Source organism: Pseudorasbora parva, chromosome 9 (genome assembly GCF_024679245.1).
Source record: "Pseudorasbora parva isolate DD20220531a chromosome 9, ASM2467924v1, whole genome shotgun sequence".
Lineage (NCBI taxonomy): Eukaryota > Metazoa > Chordata > Actinopteri > Cypriniformes > Gobionidae > Pseudorasbora > Pseudorasbora parva.
The window spans coordinates 46,748,614-46,769,511 of NC_090180.1; the positions used below are offsets into that span (position 1 = coordinate 46,748,614).

The 20,898-nt window shown below is 37.1% G+C and overlaps 1 protein-coding gene across 1 annotated transcript; it reads right to left on the bottom strand.

The window, feature by feature from the left end:
• Positions 1–576: 576 nt before the first annotated feature.
• Positions 577–20,898, bottom strand: cers4b (ceramide synthase 4b). Its single transcript, XM_067452867.1, has 11 exons — positions 20,510–20,898; positions 19,021–19,191; positions 16,382–16,499; positions 12,920–13,038; positions 11,810–11,867; positions 10,262–10,312; positions 8,474–8,566; positions 6,003–6,131; positions 2,877–2,983; positions 2,494–2,650; positions 577–1,191 (listed from the first exon to the last, which is right to left on the bottom strand). Exons 2-11 carry the CDS (start codon positions 19,188–19,190, stop codon positions 982–984), a joined length of 1,212 nt encoding a protein of 403 aa, XP_067308968.1. The 5' UTR covers position 19,191; positions 20,510–20,898; the 3' UTR covers positions 577–981.

Genomic DNA, 20,898 nt, shown 5'->3' on the forward strand with positions numbered 1-20,898 from the left:
TGTGAATTTATGTCTGAAACACGCAATTACTAAAAATGCACAAGAAACGTTAGATACAATTTAAGCTGTTTCAAGCCTATAGTGCAAAGGGTGCAAAAAGCAGAAATATAATAATGATGGGGGAAATAATACAAACATAAAATAATAATAATAAATATAAAAATTACATAAATATGTTTTAATTCTGCGTAATAAATTAAGGATATCTAACAATAATGTCAGCGGTTTGGTCAGTCAAAATAGAGGAACGTAAAAACTATAATTATATTACTGCTGTTAAATCACACACACACGCACACACACACACGCACGGACACACACTCTATCATATCTATGCACTCACAAACACACATGTACACACACTCATATGTGTACATGCACGCATAAATATATACGCACACTCTTATATATGTACCCACACACACATATCTATATATATATATATATATATATGCACACACCACATACACACGCACGCATAAATCTGTACATACATACTAAACGAACTCATTTAAATGAATTTATTCATCACATTTTATATGTGTGTACTAGTAAATATATCAAAAGACAAAGCAAGATATTTCACAATATATTTCTTTATATTCTACAAGGAAACATATTCCACAGTGATATTCTACCACTCTATTTACAAAGCAAATCATCCGTTTCATATACAGACCTCTCGCAGAGTATTTTCATAATCAATACAGTGTGTTAAAGTCATCTGTAGTCATTTATCACTCAGAGACTGAAGAGCTTTGCACTGCTGATCTGTTGTGAACTAAGTGCATTTATCAGCAAGTATTCTTCTCTTTTAGTAGCAATATGAGGTGTAAAAACAGAAATACATTCAGTAATCTAGCTCTTGACTTAAATACTTGGGTTATTAGTGTGAATGAGATTACACACACGTGCAGTGGAGTGATGGTGTTCTTCAGTGTCTCTAATAAACCCAGTGTGTGGACAGGTCTCCGTCTGCTGCTATCTGGCTTTAGGAAGTCTTCTGTTGGCGTCCGCTTTCTGATTGGTCAGGTTATTTAGGACGCAGCTGGAGCTGAGCATGGCCAGCCTGGAGTCCAGCACCACCTTCCTCTTCCTCCAGGATGACTGGTCTTCCTCCTCCTCTTCCTCTTCTTCATTCTCTTCCTCCTCTGGGTCGCTCTCCACATCGCTGCGTTCGTCCTTGTCCAGCTGAGGTCAAAGTGAGACGGGTTAAAGCACTTCTGATTTCTTCATTCACCAATATATTGACAATATATGACCGTTTATCACAAGCATAATGCTTTTCAATTCAGTTCATAAAATGGTCAAGGAAAAGTGACATTTAAATTGAAATTATAACTAAAAAAGGCAATAAATGAGAATAAAAAGTGAAATAAATAAGTACATAATGACTAAAACAAAACCTGAAATCAAAATAAATAAATTAATTAATTAAAAATAAATAAATAAATAAATAAATAAATAAATAAATAAATATATATATATATATATATATATATATATATATATATATATATATATATATATATATATTTATTTATTTATTTATTTATTTATTTATTTATTTATTTATTTTATATATATATAAAAATGTGCCGCTGTATTGGTATATAAACTAAGAAAGAACTAAAAAAAAAAAATATCTGAAATAAAATTAAATGCATTTATTGAAGTACAAAAATGACTAAAACAAAAACCAAATAAAAATAAATTAAAGTGTTAAATAGAAACGTAAAAAATGTATTTGACAAAAGCACAAAATAAAATGACTAAAACTTAAACTAAAATAAAAATGACAATGGAAAATATGAAAATAAAAGCTATTATTAATAAATATCATAAAAGTATATAAATAATACTAAAATAAATGTGTGTGTATATAAACACTATATAGTAGAGTTGCATTTTCAGTAAGTAAAAAACATCCAAAATAAAATAAAATATAAATATGAAATATTTTAAATAAAGAAAATCGAATTAATTTTTAGAAATGTTGCACTAATTGAAATAAATAAGTTGAAGTACAAAAATGACAAACACAAACTGAAATAAAAATAAATTAAAGATAAATAGAAATGTAAAAATAATAAATAAAGAATAAATAAAGCTTTGTAATATTAATAAATGCTGCTAACATTTACAATAAGGTTCCATTAGTTAACAATGAACAACATTCCTGAATCATTCCTGAGTAATAATTATCAACATTAATTTACTTTTATTGTTAACATTTAATGAACCGGAGCTAACATGAACTAACAGTGAACAGTATTTTCAAAAAATAATGTTAACACAGATTAATAAATTACTGTAACAAATATATTGCTCACTGTTAAATAATGTTAGTTAATGCATTAACTAATGTCAACTGACAGGACCGTACTGTAAAGTGTTAAATAATACTAAAATAACACAGCTATGCAATTAAATTCAGACATTTTTAAGTGTGACCAGGAGGATGCAGATGTGATGGGTGATGGACTGACTTACTTTTCCTAAGAAGAGAAACTTGTAGATCATTCTCAGGATGAGATAAGCCCAGTAAACGTGCAGCGCCTGAAGCACCAGCAGCAGTGCATTAAAGAAATAATATCCCATAAAGGGCTCGAACACCTCCATGGACAAAACCAGAGTGGTGTAGATGATCCTACAGGAGAGAAAACACACACACACACACGCTTAAACACTGAGAGAAACATAATACCTCACACATGCACCGACTGTAGAAACTGAGTGGAGTAGGTTAACTCTATTACAGCTTCTGAATAAACAACAAGATCATGTGACGTTAATAGTGAAGTGTTTAATTTGGTAACTTGAGACGAAGTTATCTGATTCTTCATGTTTTAAAGAGCAGTGGCCAGAGTTCTTACTTGGTCGGAAACACGAGCAGGCGCGTAACCAGGAATACAGCCGCAAAAATCACAAACAATGAATCGCAGGTTCTCTTCCACCCGGCATAGTTGAACATCTTGGCAGACTGAGGAAAAAGCAGACACTACAATTACTCAAAGCTTTAGACTCATACTGTGCAAGAGCACAAAAGCATAGTTTTAATAATAAAAGAGTTTTCAAGCTATTATTACAAAATACATAGTTGACCATTTCAAACTTCTCCGAACTTCTATTAATAAACGTTCTTCCAGAAACATCAATGGAACGTTTGTTCAATGTTCTCTGGTTTTAAAGCTAGGCTGTACAATTTCAGACCAAATGCAATGATTGGACAGACATTGGTTTGGTCCTGAGAATTCCACAGAAGATATATGTACATTTTTTATTATTTATTGATTCAGGATGTGAAGAGAGTTTCAACCAGTATAACAAAAATATTTATAAAAAACATTGCCAAACCCTAGCTTTAAACAATGTTCTCAAAACATTATCACAAAAACATCTATAAATCGTTAAGGGGGGGGGGGGGGGGGGGGGGTGAAATGCTGTTTCATGCATACTGAGCTTTTTACACTGTTAAAGACTTGGATTCCCATCCTAAACATAGACAAAGTTTCAAACACTAAGTTGGACGTTTGATGGAGTATTTCTGTGTCAAAAATACTCCTTCCGGTTTCTCACAAGTTTCGGAGAGTTTTTTTCGAGTATGGGTCGGCTTGACGTCGACAGAGCGGAAGGTCCTTGTATGGGCCGTACGGGCTCTTCTCCCAGAACAAGAAGTGTGTTTTTGACGGAGCGCTCGTCGCATGAGTAAACATCAGTAAATAACACGATCGTGTATACGTTAGTTAATTTATCAATGGAGCATGCAATCTATGGTGTGTGTTTAAATACATTTGTTTAGCTGACCAACAGCAGCGTAGCACCAAATTTTGGGCCCTGGGTACAAACCATATTACTGGGCTCCCGTACCATGTATGTGTATGTATGGAAAACTGACTTCTAAGGGCCCCCCCTGCCTCAGGCTCTGGTTACTCGGTACCCTTTATCCCCCCCAGTCCGACGCCCCTGCTGACCAATGTCAGTTTGTTCATTGTAAACAACCCAAACATAAACCTAGGCTAGGGGACGTTCTCACAGAGCGTGCTTCTTCATTTAAATGCGCTAACGTTACTCCATTGTTTATTTATACACTATCTGACGTGCAAAACCGTTCTGCTTGCTACTGCTGAGGTTTAGTCGCATACAATAGTCCATAAACCGAATCATGTCCTCATAAACTGCGAGTAAACACACACAAATGTTGACAGGCCACTAAATACAGTCCATACCACAGAGACGGACGTCCTGCTGCTGCTGTTTCTCCTGTTCACTTTATTTCAGCCTCCGGATCTGATTCTGGATCATATCTGTATTAGCTGAGATCGATAGCCATGGTTTATTTAGGGTAACGTTTTCTTTTCCACGCATGACGATGTCAGCTTTCAGAAGCTCTCGTGCTGTAGCTGCGCGCTCGTCATTCTTTAGCTCCGCCCACACGATACGCCTCCAGCCGTTCGTTTTTTTCCGGAAAGACTCGGTACAGCCCATATTTCTTTTATAAATATAATAAAACTAAAGACTTTTCGGAGATATGAAGGATGCAATACTACTCTATAGGTACTCAAGACTGACATGAGATTGACTGAAACTGAGTGTTTCACCGCCCCTTTAATGGAATGTTTTTTTCTCAAAAGTAATTTTTTAAAAATGTTGCTGGTCTCGGAATGTTCAAAAGTGACATTGTCAGAATGCTTAATTAAAGAATGATAAAATAGAACGTTCATGTAACCAAGAATGTTTTTAAACATTTACAAGAAAATTCAGAAATTATGTTTTCATAACTTAATGAGAACATCAGCAGAACGTTCTTAGAACATATTTTTGTAAGCTAGGAAGTGCCTTACATACAGTACAAGTTAAAATACAGAAAGGACGTGGACTTTACTTGAAGAAAATTATTTTATTTCATAAATTATTTCATATAGTCTCCATAGATCATAATGGACAGAATAACATAATTTAGGACAAAATATAGCACTGTTAATAAATAATCTTTCCTCATCCTTCCTTCGGGTCATTTAAAAAAAAAAAAAAAAAATGTAAAAAAGTATTCTTTTTTTTTGGACTTTTGTCGCACTTGAACCACAAATACACACAAAAATGTCTGAAATGTTTTGTGGTTGAAATTTAAAAAAGTAACAAATCTTTCCCTCACGGGTCAATATGACTCCTTAGGAATTAATGGAATGCGAGGAATGCTACAGCAAACATAGAAACCTAAAAAATGTTCAAAATTAAAACAAAAACTGCTAAAATGTTACCAAAAACTGATTTTATAATGTCTACATGTGTATCTGAATGCACACTGTAGGAAAACTGACTTTAGGACCCAACGGAATAGCTCATCTGCTCCATATAGAGCTATAAGGCCATATAAATATCATGTGAAATATCATGTATTATATTATTATTTTTCCACAAGAGGTCAGTAAAAACATCCAATGTGAGACTTTCTTGGCTGGATTAAAAGGGTTCTGCATGAAATTATGAGTTATTTTGAATTTAAGTTGAAAGAATGTGAAGAATGTGCTTACATTGTTAGTTAATAATTGTTTATTAATACAATCTAGAAGTTTAAAGGTAGATCAATTTAAAAAAATCTCTCCCAAAAATTGCATTATAAATAGAAAAAATATTATCAAAATTAAATTAAATAAGCGACGAGAAGTATATTTTAAGGCTTTGGGTCATTTTGACTCGTGAGGGAAGGATGAGGGTTAAGAAACATTAGTAAACATTCAGTTTATTACTTAGAGTTGACATTAAACTAACTTGATATTTCTAACTTAATTTACTTGCTTTTTTTACTCCCCATTTACAGTTTTCTCTTTAAGTTTGGTGTGACACTCTTGTGAGGTTTGGTCATTTTTCACAGAATTATAAAAAATAAAAAAAGACAGCACAAGAGGGCAAAACAGGAAATAAAAGTGAAATCATTGGGGAATTTTGTAGCTCTTTTTTTTTTTTACCATAAACGCGTGACTCTGCGGTTGAGCTCGTACCTCGAGGAGGAAATCTGAGGAGTCGTGGACGAGCATCACCAGGGTGCCGATCCGAATGTAGTTGGAGCAATACGAGAAACCCAGCAAGAAAATAGTGGCAAAGTGGTGGACAATCTGTTCTTTGAAATCCTAAAACAGAACACGATCCAGATTAGCACAGAAAGACAAAAGATTCATTGATATCACGCTGGGCGGCACTGAGGAAATGTAACCTGAAACACTAAAAATGACAAATCCATAGACAATAGACGTGCTGACAATCTGCATTTAGTGAGGCTGTGTGTAAAGTACCTGACACACTCAAATCACACAAAATTGACGGTCTGCATACTTTTAAATCTCGTCTTAAAGCTCCACTGTGTGATATTTTCCCCCATCTAGCGGTGTAAAGGTATATGACCATCCAGTAAATAAAAGTTTCTGTTCCTCTCAATTTAGATTTCGTTTTAACTCCTACGGTGGCCGATTTAGTCCAAGATTAACATGGCAATCCCCCTCTTCACATTCGACACGGTGCCATCGAGTGTTAAAACGCGAAAGGCGAAGCTTGAATTTACGGGTATGTCCCTCTTTGGCTACTGTACTTTCAAAATGAAGGGCCAACATGGCGACAGGCATTCGAACCCCTCACCCGTATGTATATTATACACCCTCAATGGCATATTATAAACTTACAAGAATACTTTATTACTTGAAAGAAGTAAATATACATTAATGAGCACATATATTTTCGAAAGAACTAAGTGTTTTTAGCTAAGAATAAACTAAAAAAGTTACACAGTGTAGCTTTAAGACCTACCTTTTTACACAGGCTTTTTTATGATTTAATACTTACTTTTCTGTCTCTGTTCATGTGTTGATTTATGCATTTATATTGTTATTGCTGTTTTTTCCTGTAAAGTGACCAGTGTTTCACTTTACAGAATGTTTTGAAAGGTGCTGTTAAATAACATGCATTATTATTATTATTAACCTTCAGGCAGAAGCCTTTAGATCAGAAGGTTTTTAAAATCAAGCGTCTAAATTTTGTGGTCAAAAAAAAAGGTGTGATCAAAACCAGCAACCAAGTTACAAAGTTGTCTAATAAACCTGGCATTTCATATTACAAATATTGGTTATATTAGACGTCCTTAACTACTATTACTGACATAAAAAAAATTAGAACAATGTGCTTATTGTGTTCATGTTGTATTGCAAAACACTTGAGCTGCTGTTGAGGTGGATACGGGTGAGGTTAGGAACAGGTTTAAGAGATGGGTCAGCATGTAAACATAGATGAAATTACAGAAATTAAACATAGCAATTATCAGGGTTTAAGCGCTTTGAGGCCTTTCAGCATACGCGTTAAAATGTATTCTGTTGTATTTAGCAAGCCTGTAATTACTTATTAGATCATAGATGGAAAAGTTTTTTCACATTTGTAACAGTTAAAGTGCCTGCTATGGCCCGATGTCCCTAAAGGTTTGCACACTCCTTTAGAATCATGTGATGGATGTGCATACAAAATTTTGTGAAGTTCTATACAAATTTTGCAGGAAGAGGTCCATTCTCAGCCATATAAACACAGGATTTTAACCCTTTTTATTACACCTTCTTGCATGCTTCTATAGAATCATTTGATTATTTATTCGGATCCCCGTTAGCTATGCCCAAGAACACAGCTAGTCTTTCTCACATACACAAAAGACATTCAAAATACTGTCCATAAAAAATCTGATTCCATCCTCAAATCAGGTTCAATCCTCACGTAAAGATTCAAATGGTTATGAATCAGCGTATTGATTCATGATTCGGATCGTGTGTCAAACTGCTGAAATCACGTGAAATTGGCGATCCAAATCATGAATCAATCCGCTGATTCATAACCGTTCGAATCTTTATTTGAGGATTGAAAACAAACCCGGAAGAGAAGCCAATGCTGAATAAAGTCGTAGTATCTGTTATTTTTGGACCCAAATGTATTTCCGATGCTTCAAGAGACTCTAATTAACCCACTGATGTCTCATATGGACTACTGTGATGATGTTTTTATTCCCTTTCTGGACATGGACAGTATAGTGTGCATACACTTGCATACGCTCTCGGACTAAATATAAAATATCTTAAACTGTGTGTGAAGATGAATGGAGGTCTTACGGGTGTGGAACGACATTAGGGGGAGTCATTGATGAAATAATTAGCATTTTTGGGTGAACTAACCCTTTAAGGCAGAATGGTGATCCTTTAAAATTTTAACATAATGGTTTTAGCACTATGCACTTCAACCCCTAATAACAGTTGATAACAATGAAAATAGAATCTTGCCTAAAATATTAACTTGAATATTATTGTTATACATATTTTTAAAACTGACAGGTGAGCAGCTGGGGAAGTAAATAATTAAGCATCTTTAAAAGGACATTGGCTTCAAAAGAGAAACTCTGACCTTGTAACACTCAGAAAGCAAATGAATCAACTGTGCGAGATCTTACTTTTCTCTTGACGTCCACAGACACACAGAGCAGCAGAGACCAGTAGAAGCCCAGCTCAAGCATGTAGTACCAGTAATGAACGTCCTGCACCGGCTGGAGGAACACAGACACAGACAGTGAAGAGTACAGGCTTGTGAACAGTGCAGAAGATTGTTTTAAACACAGGGAATAAAAGGTATATGAGGAATTTCCTGTCCACATTTGGACACATATAGATCATCGTATCAAAAACACAGAAAGCGCTTTACGGCAATAAAATAAAAGTTTGGTTAAACTTAAAGAAATTGTGACAGAAATATTTTACTGTACAGCAGAATTTAACTTCGTCTCAATGTGATAATAATACTAACACTAATAATAATAATAAAATATTATTAAAAACAATTAATTTTTTTTTTTTTTTTAGCAGTAAAGCTCTGTTGTGCAGCACTTTGTTGGTCCACCTTTTGCTGCCAAAACAGCCCTGACCCCCGTGTGGTCCGATCAAACAGACGAGCTACTGGAGCTCAAACTGCTCCAGAAGTTAATGCTGGTTCTGATAGAAAGCTGTCAGAATACACAGAGCAGCTCAGTTTGTTGTGTATGGGGCGGCATAGCCGCTGACCAGTCAGGGTGCCCATGCTGACCCCGCCGAAAGCACCAACAGTGGCACGTGAGCATCAGAACTGGACAACGGAGCAATGGAAGAAGGTGGCCTGGTCTGATGTGCTGAACAAAAAAGTCCGTTCCATAGAGGCACCACCTCGCAACTTACAGGATCTGCTGCTAACATCTTGGTGCCAGATACCACAGCACACCTTAAGGGGTCTAGTGGAGTCCATGCCTTAATGGGTCAAGGCTGTTTTTGGCAGCGAAAGGGGGACCAACACAATATTAGTCATAATGTTATGTCTGATCTGTGTAGTAGGCAAGGATGTGATTTCGGATGCAGCCATAGACTCTATACATCTTGTATGCTTTGCTATCACATACAGAATGCCCATAAAATCATTGGATGCCCTCGGCCTTCCCTTAAGGAACTTTACACCACACGCTGCCTTGGTAGAGCGGAAAACATTTTAAAGGACCGGTCCCAACCTGGACATCATCTGTTCGAATCGCTGCCTTCCGGCAAACGTTTTAGGTCCATTAAATCCCTTACGAAACAAAATATATTGCAGAATATTGGAAAATATCATTTAATACATTAGGCAATATATTCACATATATGGGATTTAATATTTATATTCTCCAATATATTGCAATATATGAAAGCGGCAATCATTTGTATATTTTGCAATATATTACAGGAATATATAATATATTGTATAATATCATCAATATATTATTCCATATATGTACAATATATTATAATATATTTCAAGTAATATATTGGTAAATATATTTTCCTTTCGTAAGGGAACATGGACCAACATACTCAAAAAACATTTTTACCCCAGCGCCATAAGGGAATTGAACACTGCAAGCACACACACACATACACACATACTTATTTTGTGTGCAATATCATGCAGTTCGTACTGCTTACTGTGCAATATCTGTGTGCAATATTGACAATTCGTCGTATTGTCTTATTGTAATTACAATTTTGTGTGTATTGTGTTATATTGTGTATGCCATTTAGATGTTTTAGTCGCACTAAATATATGTGATGGCACTGAATGGATTGCACTAAATTTCTCTATACTTGGTATAGTGACAATAAAGAATCTTGAATCTTGAATAGGCAATGCATGTGTCCAGTGGCGTGTTTGTTGTGACACGTGTGATTCAGACAGGTGAGCTCACCTGTTGAGGAAATCCTCTCCAGCACTCTCTCTGCTCCCAGAACCAGGGCGTCTATGAGGAAGAGGAACACTGCAGTCACTTTAGAAAACCACCGTTAAAAGTCAACAACACACTTCTTCCTTTAACCGCCTGACAACAAAAGAGGCAGTCATACAGAGAAAGCTATACTGAGTCCCGAGGGCCAGTGTTGTGTTTCAGAAAAACATGTGTGCCTTCAAAACAGCAAAGTTGAAGCTTGTTCTTTTAAGTTAATGCAGTAATTTAACGCCTTGTCGCCAAGTTTTTTGTCCTTTAGTATGAATATGTTTTCCTCACTGTTATATATAAGTTATTGCGCTCCAAAAAAAGGAAAAAATTCACAGATAGAATATATATAGGTATTTAAAACTTACTCTCTCACATCTGCCAATAGGGATCAATGATTTTGATGACATCACTCACTCTTCACCTTCTCATCAGATTTTCTGTCCAATCAAATGCTCTCTAGAATCTGAAGCCCCGCCCCTACATTATAAACAGAGGCTGAAGCTGTGGCTGAAATCGCTCAGATGTTCACACGTTTAATGTTTTCTGCGTGGTGAACGGCACATAGTGCAATATATAGGGGATAGGGAACAATTAGACGAGCACGAACGAATCATGTGATAGAGTCGGTGCAGATCAGAAAACGCATCGGACCGTTTGAATACTGCACAAAATGAGATTTTAAAGTGATGTGAAGGAGATTAGTAGGAGAAACAGTTAGAGATTAGGAGGAAACTGCGGCTTTACTGAGCTTAAAGGGTTAGTTCACCCAAAAATTAAAATTAGATGTTTATATAGATTACTCATTAGTGCCTGCGCGGATTGGCTGAATGAGGGATCTACATAATATACATCTATGATCGCACCAGTTTGACCTTACCAGACGGAAGTAATAGCCGATGGGAACACTAGATGAGACTCGTCGGGATATGAGGTAAAAAAAATAACATAAATACTGTTGTGTTTCTCACAGAAACCGATCGGTTTGTGTCTAAACAAATCAATGTGTCGTCACGAGCAGCAGGGTTTTTGGGCCCGTTGTCAAAGCATGTTCGTTTTGCTCTCATAGACTTATTACCCATTCACATGCATTATGACTGGCACACAGCAACAGTTGGAGTTAAAAATCTTCATTTGTGTTCGACTGAAGAAACAAACACACCTACATGTTGGCTGCACTTGACGTATGCAGATAAACATCACATTTTCATTTTTGGGTGAACTAACCCTTTAACTACTCTGGCCGAGCTGTGATATAAACGAAACACAATTGGCTGTTTGAAAAAGGGAAGGAGTTGTTCGATATGCCCCGCCCTGTCGTCCTGTTTCAGTGGAAATTAAACCAACACATTGAATAATGCTGCACATTTCAAGGCATTTCAGTGGGACTTTAAATGCTTCTGACTAAGCCATCTCTTGTTAGGACTTTAACTAGGGAACTGTAATTAGTCAGTGATTTAAAAGACACCAACCCCAAGACACACTTGGGTTCACGTGGGAATGAAGCTTCAAACAACGACTCACGTTAATTAAAGACGCAAATCCGGCGGCGAAAGCAACCAGGTAGAACACAAATCTCCAGCTGGGGAAACAAAAGATAAAGAAAAACGGCATAAAAACACAGATTCACTATCATGCATTCTTCTTGATAATTAGTTCTTAATCACATGTTTAAAGTAAAATTTGAGGCTTTTTAATGCATGAAGAAATACAAATCAACACTGTACATTAAGGGTGTGCAATATTGACAAAAAATGTATCTCGATATTTTTCAAAGATTTTGTGTCTGGTTTATACAGTTACATATTATTCATATTCTATGCGGTTATGCTTCAGCTAATTTTAAAGGTGCAATGCAAAAATATTTACTAGCGCTTTAAATCAAAACTCTTAACTGGTGCAACCAGCTCCTCGAAACCCAATGAAGTATCTTTTCAGAGTGTTATTATTGCACAAAAACACTTATTTCTACTCTGCATGTCTCATCGTCTCTAGCTTTCTATCCGTTTGTTAAGTCGTGAGCCTCGTGACGTAAGGAACGCCCTTTCTGGGTCCAAGCCTCAACTCGTTTCACTTGAGAATGCCATTGACACCCGTTTATGAGCGCTATTTTTTCATATTAAACATCAAACATTTAAAAAAGTTAAACATTTAAAATACTTACAGTCTACACAACATTCTCTATGGTCACAGCGTCACATACATTAATATTTAAACGATTTATAAAAGATGAATCACTGTCTGGCCATCTGGAATTTTGGTATGGAGAAAAAGGTTATTAGTATAACTTTTTTTTTGTAGTATTTCACCACATTGTGTGTGTATATTAGCACCGTTTGTAGTTTTTATTGTGGTATAAGATAGAGAGTTTGGACCCGGAAGCGCTGCCGCGTGACGTCAGCCTTAACAACCGGATAGTTGTCTAATATACTTTGCATATTACAAAGACTAATTGTTTTATAGTTCTTTTATAAGTTAAAAAAAAGTTCTGAATGTTCCATTTTGGAACCCTCAGATCAGTGTTTTGGTTGCTGGGTTCCTTAAAGCTACAGCACATGGTTTTCTAAAGCGAAACTAAAAAGTGTAACCGATTGTGATATTATTATTAAAAGCACATACCTGAAGAGAACTTACCTGGCCTCACAAAACTTCTTACTGTTGCTGGGTCGGTCCTGGTTTCTGCGGTTCCGGAACCAGGTCTCTACTTGTCTCTGGGTCAGGTTGCACTGGTTAACCAGACTAGTGATCTCATTCTAGAAGGATTAATGCAGTAACATGAGGAATTATGTGGGATTGAACCAAAATAGTCCAAGTTAACTCATATTTATAAAATGCCACACACTACTCAAACTTCCATCATTACAAACTTTTATCAGTTACGTTTCAGTCAATTGAACTTCCTCAGTCTTAAACCAAAACAATACATTGATAATACATTGATTCTTACAGCTGTCAAAGGGTTAGTTCACCCAAAAATGAAAATTATTTCATTAATTACTCACCCTCATGTCGTTGGACACCTGTGAGACCTTCGTTCATCTTCGAAACACAAATGAAGATATTTTTGTTGAAAGCTGAGAAAGGCTTCAGAAAGGCCTCCATTGGCATTCAGTACATTCCCACTGACCCACTCACAAGACCCATAAAGGCACTAAAGACGACATTACAAAGCCCATCTCACTACAGTGGCTGTACAATCATTTTACAATGCGACGAAAATGTTATTGTGCGCACAAAAATAAAAAAAACGACTTTATCCACCAAGTTATTGACGTGAACTCGACCCATGCGCGAGAATATGACGCAGCTCCACCGTTCATGACCCGGAAGAGGAGGAGCGCCGCTATCGTCTGAGTTCACGTTCGAGACCTACACAGAAGACAATAACTTGGCGGATAAAGTCATTATTTTGATTTTTTTGGCGCACAAAAACTATTCTCGTCGCTTCGTAAAATGATTGTACAGCCGCTGTAGTGAGATGGACTTTGTAATGTCGTCTTTAGTGCCTTTATGGGTCTTGTGAGTGGGTCAGTGGGAATGGACTGAATGCCAATGGAGGCCTTTCTGAAGCCTTTCTCAGCTTTCAACAAAAATATCTTCATTTGTGTTCTGAAGATGAGCGAAGGTGTTACGGGTGTCCAATGACATGAGGGGGAGTAATTAATTAAATACTTTTCATTTTTGGGTGAACTAACCCTTTAAAGGCCACACCTTTCTACAGGACAAAAATAGCAGACCTATTAAATGTTTGAATCTGATTGGTTGATGAACATTCTAAGGTGTGCAATTAGTTTCAGGATAAAGTAGTTCCGGGCAGTTTTTGACCACATTACAGTTACATATCACTCCACCAAATTATTTCAGTTTCAAATGTCTTTACAGCCAACAACAGCAAAATAACCAAAACCCACAACCACACAATTTTTCTGTGTTTCAAAACATTCAAAATGTATGATAGTTTAAGCTGGAAAGTTCAGGTTCATGCTCAAAAAGTGAATAAATGGATTATAACGAATGCATAAATATAATTTAGACCCATAAAATCTCCTAAAATACTAAATATGAATTGAAAAACATTATCAAAACTAAAATAAAGTACATTTAATTCACTGAAAAAAAGAAAAAACTGTAATTTTTTATGGCACAGAGCACCAGAAAAAGACCTGATAAATGTCTTGAAATACATCACCTGAACAGTGTGGTAAAACCGTGGAATAATGGTAAAAAGTGAAATAATTGACGGTCTGTCGAATTATTAGAAATAATGCTTTGGGCTGTGGCCTTATCAGGACTCCGGTGTGCATTATTTTTGAATAATTCAACGGCTCGCCATCAATTATTCCTTACTTAAAACTAAACTAAACTACATTTCAAGAAGATACATTTGTGACATTCCAAACACCATACAACATTTATTAGTAAATTGCAGACATACCTATGAAAAAATACCCATAATAGACACATTTCTTAACATTTCTTAACAACTTTTAGAATTGTGTCCTTCTTTATTTTGAATTCTATTTTGGCTGCATAATTTGAAAAAGGATTTTAACGTTACACCACAGACTGTTGTTAACTCGTTACTATCTATAAAGTCTGTTCACATGGAGCAAACTTGCATACAAATTATGTAAATTATAACCAGAAATTCATCCGCCACGAAAAGTAGTTCCATCTCAACTAGATCTGAAAAGATGGAAGTAAACTCCAGGAAGACACGCCCTCAGTCCCTTTATAGGGAGCACAATAAGTCCACGTACAAAAGAAATGTCAACAATATCAGGTTCCTTACGGGCGGCTTCCTCTTACAGTATGAAATATGCATCTATATTTCCTTTCCATACTGCCTTTATAGCACTGAATGTGAGATGAATATGAATCAGATTTTAGAGCTCACTTTAAAAAACTGACCTTTTGTTGCCATTGGACTGATTCAGTCATATTAAATAATATTTAGACCCATTCAATTAGACAACATGACAGCATTTTTTTAACGCAACCTCAACCATTTTTACAGTCATTTTTTGAATCTTGTTTAATTAATCAGGGAATAATAAAGATGAGCCACAGACTGGATGTGGTTTATTTGTATGTCTGTTAACACACATCCCCTCTTTTCCCGCATGTGGTTACACACACCTACACACTCATTTGCAAAGTATGGCCTTTTTCCAGGAAAGTAGGATGCAAAACAACAACTGTTGGAGAATGATCTCTAGATTCATATCTGTGTTTGTAAACGTGCAGGTGTGCATGTGTTAGGTGCAAATCTGTCCTCAGTATACACTTGTGGATGAAAACTTCTTAATACATCAAATAATGTTTCTTAAATATCCTAATGAAGGACATCTGTCAATCAGCCGAGAGCAGATGTTTATAAACTGATGCTGATAATGCCAGATGTGTGTGTGGGGGGGCATGTTTTTGTGTCATATGAGGACACAAATGTGTATAATGACATGGGTATGACACAGGTATTACAGGAGAGGGTGACTTATGAGGACATTACCCATGTCCCCACTTTTCAAAATGCTTATAAATCACACAGGAGGAGGTTTTTATAGAAAGTAAAAATGCAGAATTTTTTTCTGTGATGGGTAGGTTTAGGGGCTGTGTGTGTGTGTGTGTGTGTGTGTGTGTGTGTGTGTGTGTGTGTGTGTGTGTGTGTGTGTGTGTGTGTGTGTGTGTGTGTGTGTGTGTGTGTGTGTGTGTGTGTGTGTGTGTGTGTGTGTGAGCCTGTTTATGTGGTTTATGAGGACACAAATTTGTATAACTACATGGGTATAACACTGGTATTATACTATAAATGTGGTTTATGAGGACATATCAAATGATGTTTTTTTGAGAAAGTAAAAATGCAGAATGTTTCCTGTGATGGGTAGGTTTAGGGGCAGTGTAAGGGGATAGAAAATACGGTTTGTAAGGTATAAAATCAATTACGCCTATGGAGAGTCCCTGTAAACCACATAGACCAACATGTGTGTGTGTGTGTGTGTGTGTGTGTGTGTGTGTGTGTGTGTGTGTGTGTGTGTGTGTGTGTGTGTGTGTGTGTGTGTGTGTGTGTGTGTGTGTGTGTGTGTGTGTGTGTGTGCTCACCTGTGTAGGCTGTCTGCTGTTTTTAGTGTAAAATGCTTCCAAATGTGGAGCAGGAGTGACTTTCAAACGAACTTGATCTTTCACTCCTAAAACTCTGCTGAGAGGAAACGCCACACGTCTGCAAGGAGAGACACAGGACACAGGACGTTTCTTCAGTGTCTTTATTTACACTGTGTAATGGCCTCACAGTGTTATGATTATTGTTTTATGTGTAATATTACCTATACAAATACTCTTTCGATATGGATGTGTTTGCAACTTTGCATTGGTTGGACTTTAATTAGACAATGGAAAGATGATCCGAGATCAAACATGGGTCAGAGGGGTCACGGCATCAGCTGACATGTCAGACTCTTTGTGTCGCTATAGCGATTAGCTGCTGCAGCAACGACACACACACACACACATGCTCTGTGTCTGCCTGCTGCTGTTTGTTCATTCAGCGTCTCCTCCCTCCTATAGCGCACTACCTGTAAGCTGCTCCCTCGGGCACACACACACACACACACACACACACACACACACCTGTTCCAAGCAGACAGAGTGTAAAGTTACACTACAGCAGACGCTGAACGCGCAAAACTAAACAAAAAGACTGATTGCATGATACAGCGGGAGAACAGATTCAAGCACACGTGCACGTGATAGGCTAATGTACTTCAACTAACAAACTATTTCACACACCAGAAACTTTTACACTCTTTTACACAGCTCCTACTTATTGGCCCTCATTTATCAATCTTGCGTAGAAATGGGCGTATATGTTGGCGTAAGATTATGCTTACACTCCTCTCACCGCCTGATTTATGAAACTGTGCGCACCTCTGCAATCCAGGTGTACGCAATACTTAGCCTTGATAAATGCGGCGGCTGAAAACGATCGTCATTAGAATAACACGCCCCTATATATTCAAGTCTCCGCCTCTCCCACGCCCTCATTTTACGCCATGGACACACAGAAGACGGCAAAGAAGCGAAACTTCTCCGACGTGGAGATTGGGCGCGCTCTATCATCTCACTAGTCCACTAGTCAGGGCACTGATTAGGACATAAGTCAACGGGCTGACTCCCTGATCAGTGCTCTGACTACTGAACTAGAGAGATGATTGAGACGCGCCCATCGAGACCATCACCAGGGAAGTGAAAAAAAACAAAAACTAAATTGTTTTATTTGGGAGTTTAAAGAGTGGGATTAAAGGCACAGACAAAAACAAAATATGGACCCAAATTACGAGTACTCTTAATAATGTGGAGGTTGAGAAGCGCACTCCAGCAGTTTAAAGCTGTTTGGATGATAAATTACAATGCATTATTTTACAGCACGTTTTGAAAAAATTAGCAATTTCGTATCACGGCACATGTATTGGGGTGTACAATAGTGATGATGATGTGATGTGGAGTACTACCATTCATTCACAATAATATTTACATGACAATTTGTAAGATTATTATTATTATTATGATGATTATTCTTAATGACGCTTGTTATTCAGAAGAAGAATGTCGTTTTTATTGATTTTATTATTATTTAAAAGAAGGTGGTCATTTTTATTATTTTGTCAGTCTGAATTATTTTAGTCCCATCCGTGCGCAGCTGCTGGGCCAGGCGGGCCTGAAACGTCAGATAAAGCGCACAGGCTCGCGACTGGAGGAATACATATGCCTACAGATCAAACGCTTTGGTAAAGTCACACAAATTAAACATTGACGTTCATGTTACACAAAAATAAACACTGAATGTTGTTGTTGTGGTTTTTAACAGTGGGTCATATAGCATATCTTGTCAGTGCGTTTTGTGGTGTTAGGAATTGCTTTTCTGCGCATTTTCCCACTAACTCAAACGTGCGTACACCACCTCCTGAGCTGGCGTAGGATTTGAGCGTGCCGTACGCCAACGTCCATATTGATAAATCTCAAAGTCACCGTGGGTTTGGGTGTAGGCAAGGTGTACGCTGGAAATTTGGTGTACGCACTTTTGATAAATGAGGGCCATTGTGTGTACTCATGCAAAATCCTCCAGCGTGATGTTAGGGTGTTAGGGGTGGACGCCAGGGAGCTGCTATGTGGTTGCCATAGTAATTTATTAATATTATTCAAAATAATATTTTATTTAATTATTATTTAAATAATAAAAAATCAAACACCAATGAAGAAATTAAAGAAAGTAATATTGTACTGTAAAATATAAAATGGGTATTTAATAATATATTTAATAATAATAATCGCCAATGTCACGTGATTTCAGCAGTTTGACACACGATCCGAATCAATCCGCTGATTCATAACCGTTTGAATCTTTATTTGAGGATTGAACACAAACCCGGAAGAGAAGCCAATGCTGAATAAAGTCGTAGTTTTTGTTATTTTTGGACCCAAATGTATTTTGGATGCTTCAAGAGACTCTAATTAACCCACTGATGTCTCATATGGACTACTGTGATGATGTTTTTATTCCCTTTCTGGACATGGACAGTATAGTGTGCACTTGCATACGCTCTCAGACTAAATATAAAATATTTTAAACTGTGTGTGAAGATGAACGGAGGTCTTACGGGTGTGGAACGACATTAGGGGGAGGAGTTAATGACATGAATTTGATTTTTGGGTGAACTAACCCGATAAAGCCATCAGTCACTCACCTCTCGAAGGCGTAGCGGAGCAGGATGAATCCCACAGCGAGAGGCAGAGCCAGGAGCAGATCCCGGGGCAGAGGACGCAGAGAGCCCTCCATCTTCTCCATATCCTCCCAGCTGATTCCTGGAGGAAGCCAGTATTCCTGCTTCCACAGCCACTGACTGACCAGCTCCATCCTTCAGGAGCCGAGACAACAAAAGCAACGAAAGATCAGATCTGACGGGAAGTGCCGTGATTCCACAGAACAGTGAGCCATGCAGAGCATTATTCTCAATCATAACCATATTCATGTCCCACTTCCGCTCTGACCAATGGATCTCCATCAGCTTTGTAAATCATTCATGATCACTGATGGATAAGCTCTGATTTATCAGAAATCATTGAACAAGAGATTGAGTAAAATTACTCCAATCTCTCTATACTTATTAGTGTATAAATTATTACAATAAGACAAACAACAAACAGGATACTGTATCATGTTGTATTTTTGTCTGCATATGTGTGTTCAAATGCATTTATAATAATTGTTTCCAAATTAAAGTAAATTTTCCAGTTATTTAATTTAAGTTAAGATAATGTGCATGAGATGAACTCTTAAATATTTTATTTGTGTGTGTGTGGGCTTGTAATCACTACGTTATGGGGACAAAATATCCCCACAAAGATGGCAATATCCGAAATACTTGTCCTTGTGGGGACATTTTTTTGTCCCCATAAGGAAAACATCTTTCTAAATCATACAGGATGAGTTTTTTTGAGAAAGTAAAAATGCAAAATGTTTCCTGTGATGGATACGTTTAGGGACAGGGGCAGTGTAGGGGGATAGAAAATACGGTTTGTACGGTATAAAAACCATTACGCTTATGGAAAGTCCCCATAAAACATGGAAACACTATGTGTGTGTGTGTGTGTGTGTGTGTGTGTGTGTGTGTGTGTGTGTGTGTGTGTGTGTGTGTGTGTGTGTGTGTGTGTGTGTGTGTGTGTGTGTGTGTGTGTGTGTGTGTGTGTGTGTTTAATTTTTTTATTAAGAAATCATGAGAAAAATTCTGCCAAATAATGTCTTGATTTGTGACCGACCAGTCTTTAGAAAGCATTGAAAGCACATTTTATGAATTTGAACGTGTAATACATATTTAATAAGTGCACACATTACTGACAGGCATAAAATGCATAAACAAAATCAGTTTGTGACAGTTATGGTATCAGACAGCACAAACACATGATCTGCTGATGTGCCATGAGAACAATCATCCCGTCCATCAGATAAAGATTTGCACACGTAATGTCAGTTATCTTTCTCATATGTAGTAAATGTTTTTCATTGCACGCCTGCCTGAAGCATCACCTGACCGACAGATGACAGCTGATATCACACTCACACACACACACACACACACACACACACACACACACACACACACACACACACACACACACACACAAACAACATCAGGCATTGCAAAAGCATCAAATCTTTATGAAAATGTCTCAGACCTGCTTGTGTCCTCTGGGTCTCCGCCGGGTTTCCTGCTAAAGGATGGCTGTGATGTGTGACGGTGTGTATGATGATGCGCGCAGTTTCTGGTCAGCGGATTTTACGCAAATTAATTCCCATGGAGATTTGCATCCAGAATATTGCTCATAATGCAATCGCAAAATATAACACTAAAAAATATCAAACCACATTCTCTTGAACCCACCCTTGGTATCGCTGCGCAAGATGGTTTAGAAATAAATATCCAATAAAAAAGAGAATATTTTTGTTTCGGTATCCTCCTATATCTTCAGACAAATGTGCAGTATAAACCCTGTCTGTCTGATAAAAGTGAGACCGTCTGCTCTTTACGAGAGACTGGAGTCTGTCTGTGGGTGTGTCGAGTCTA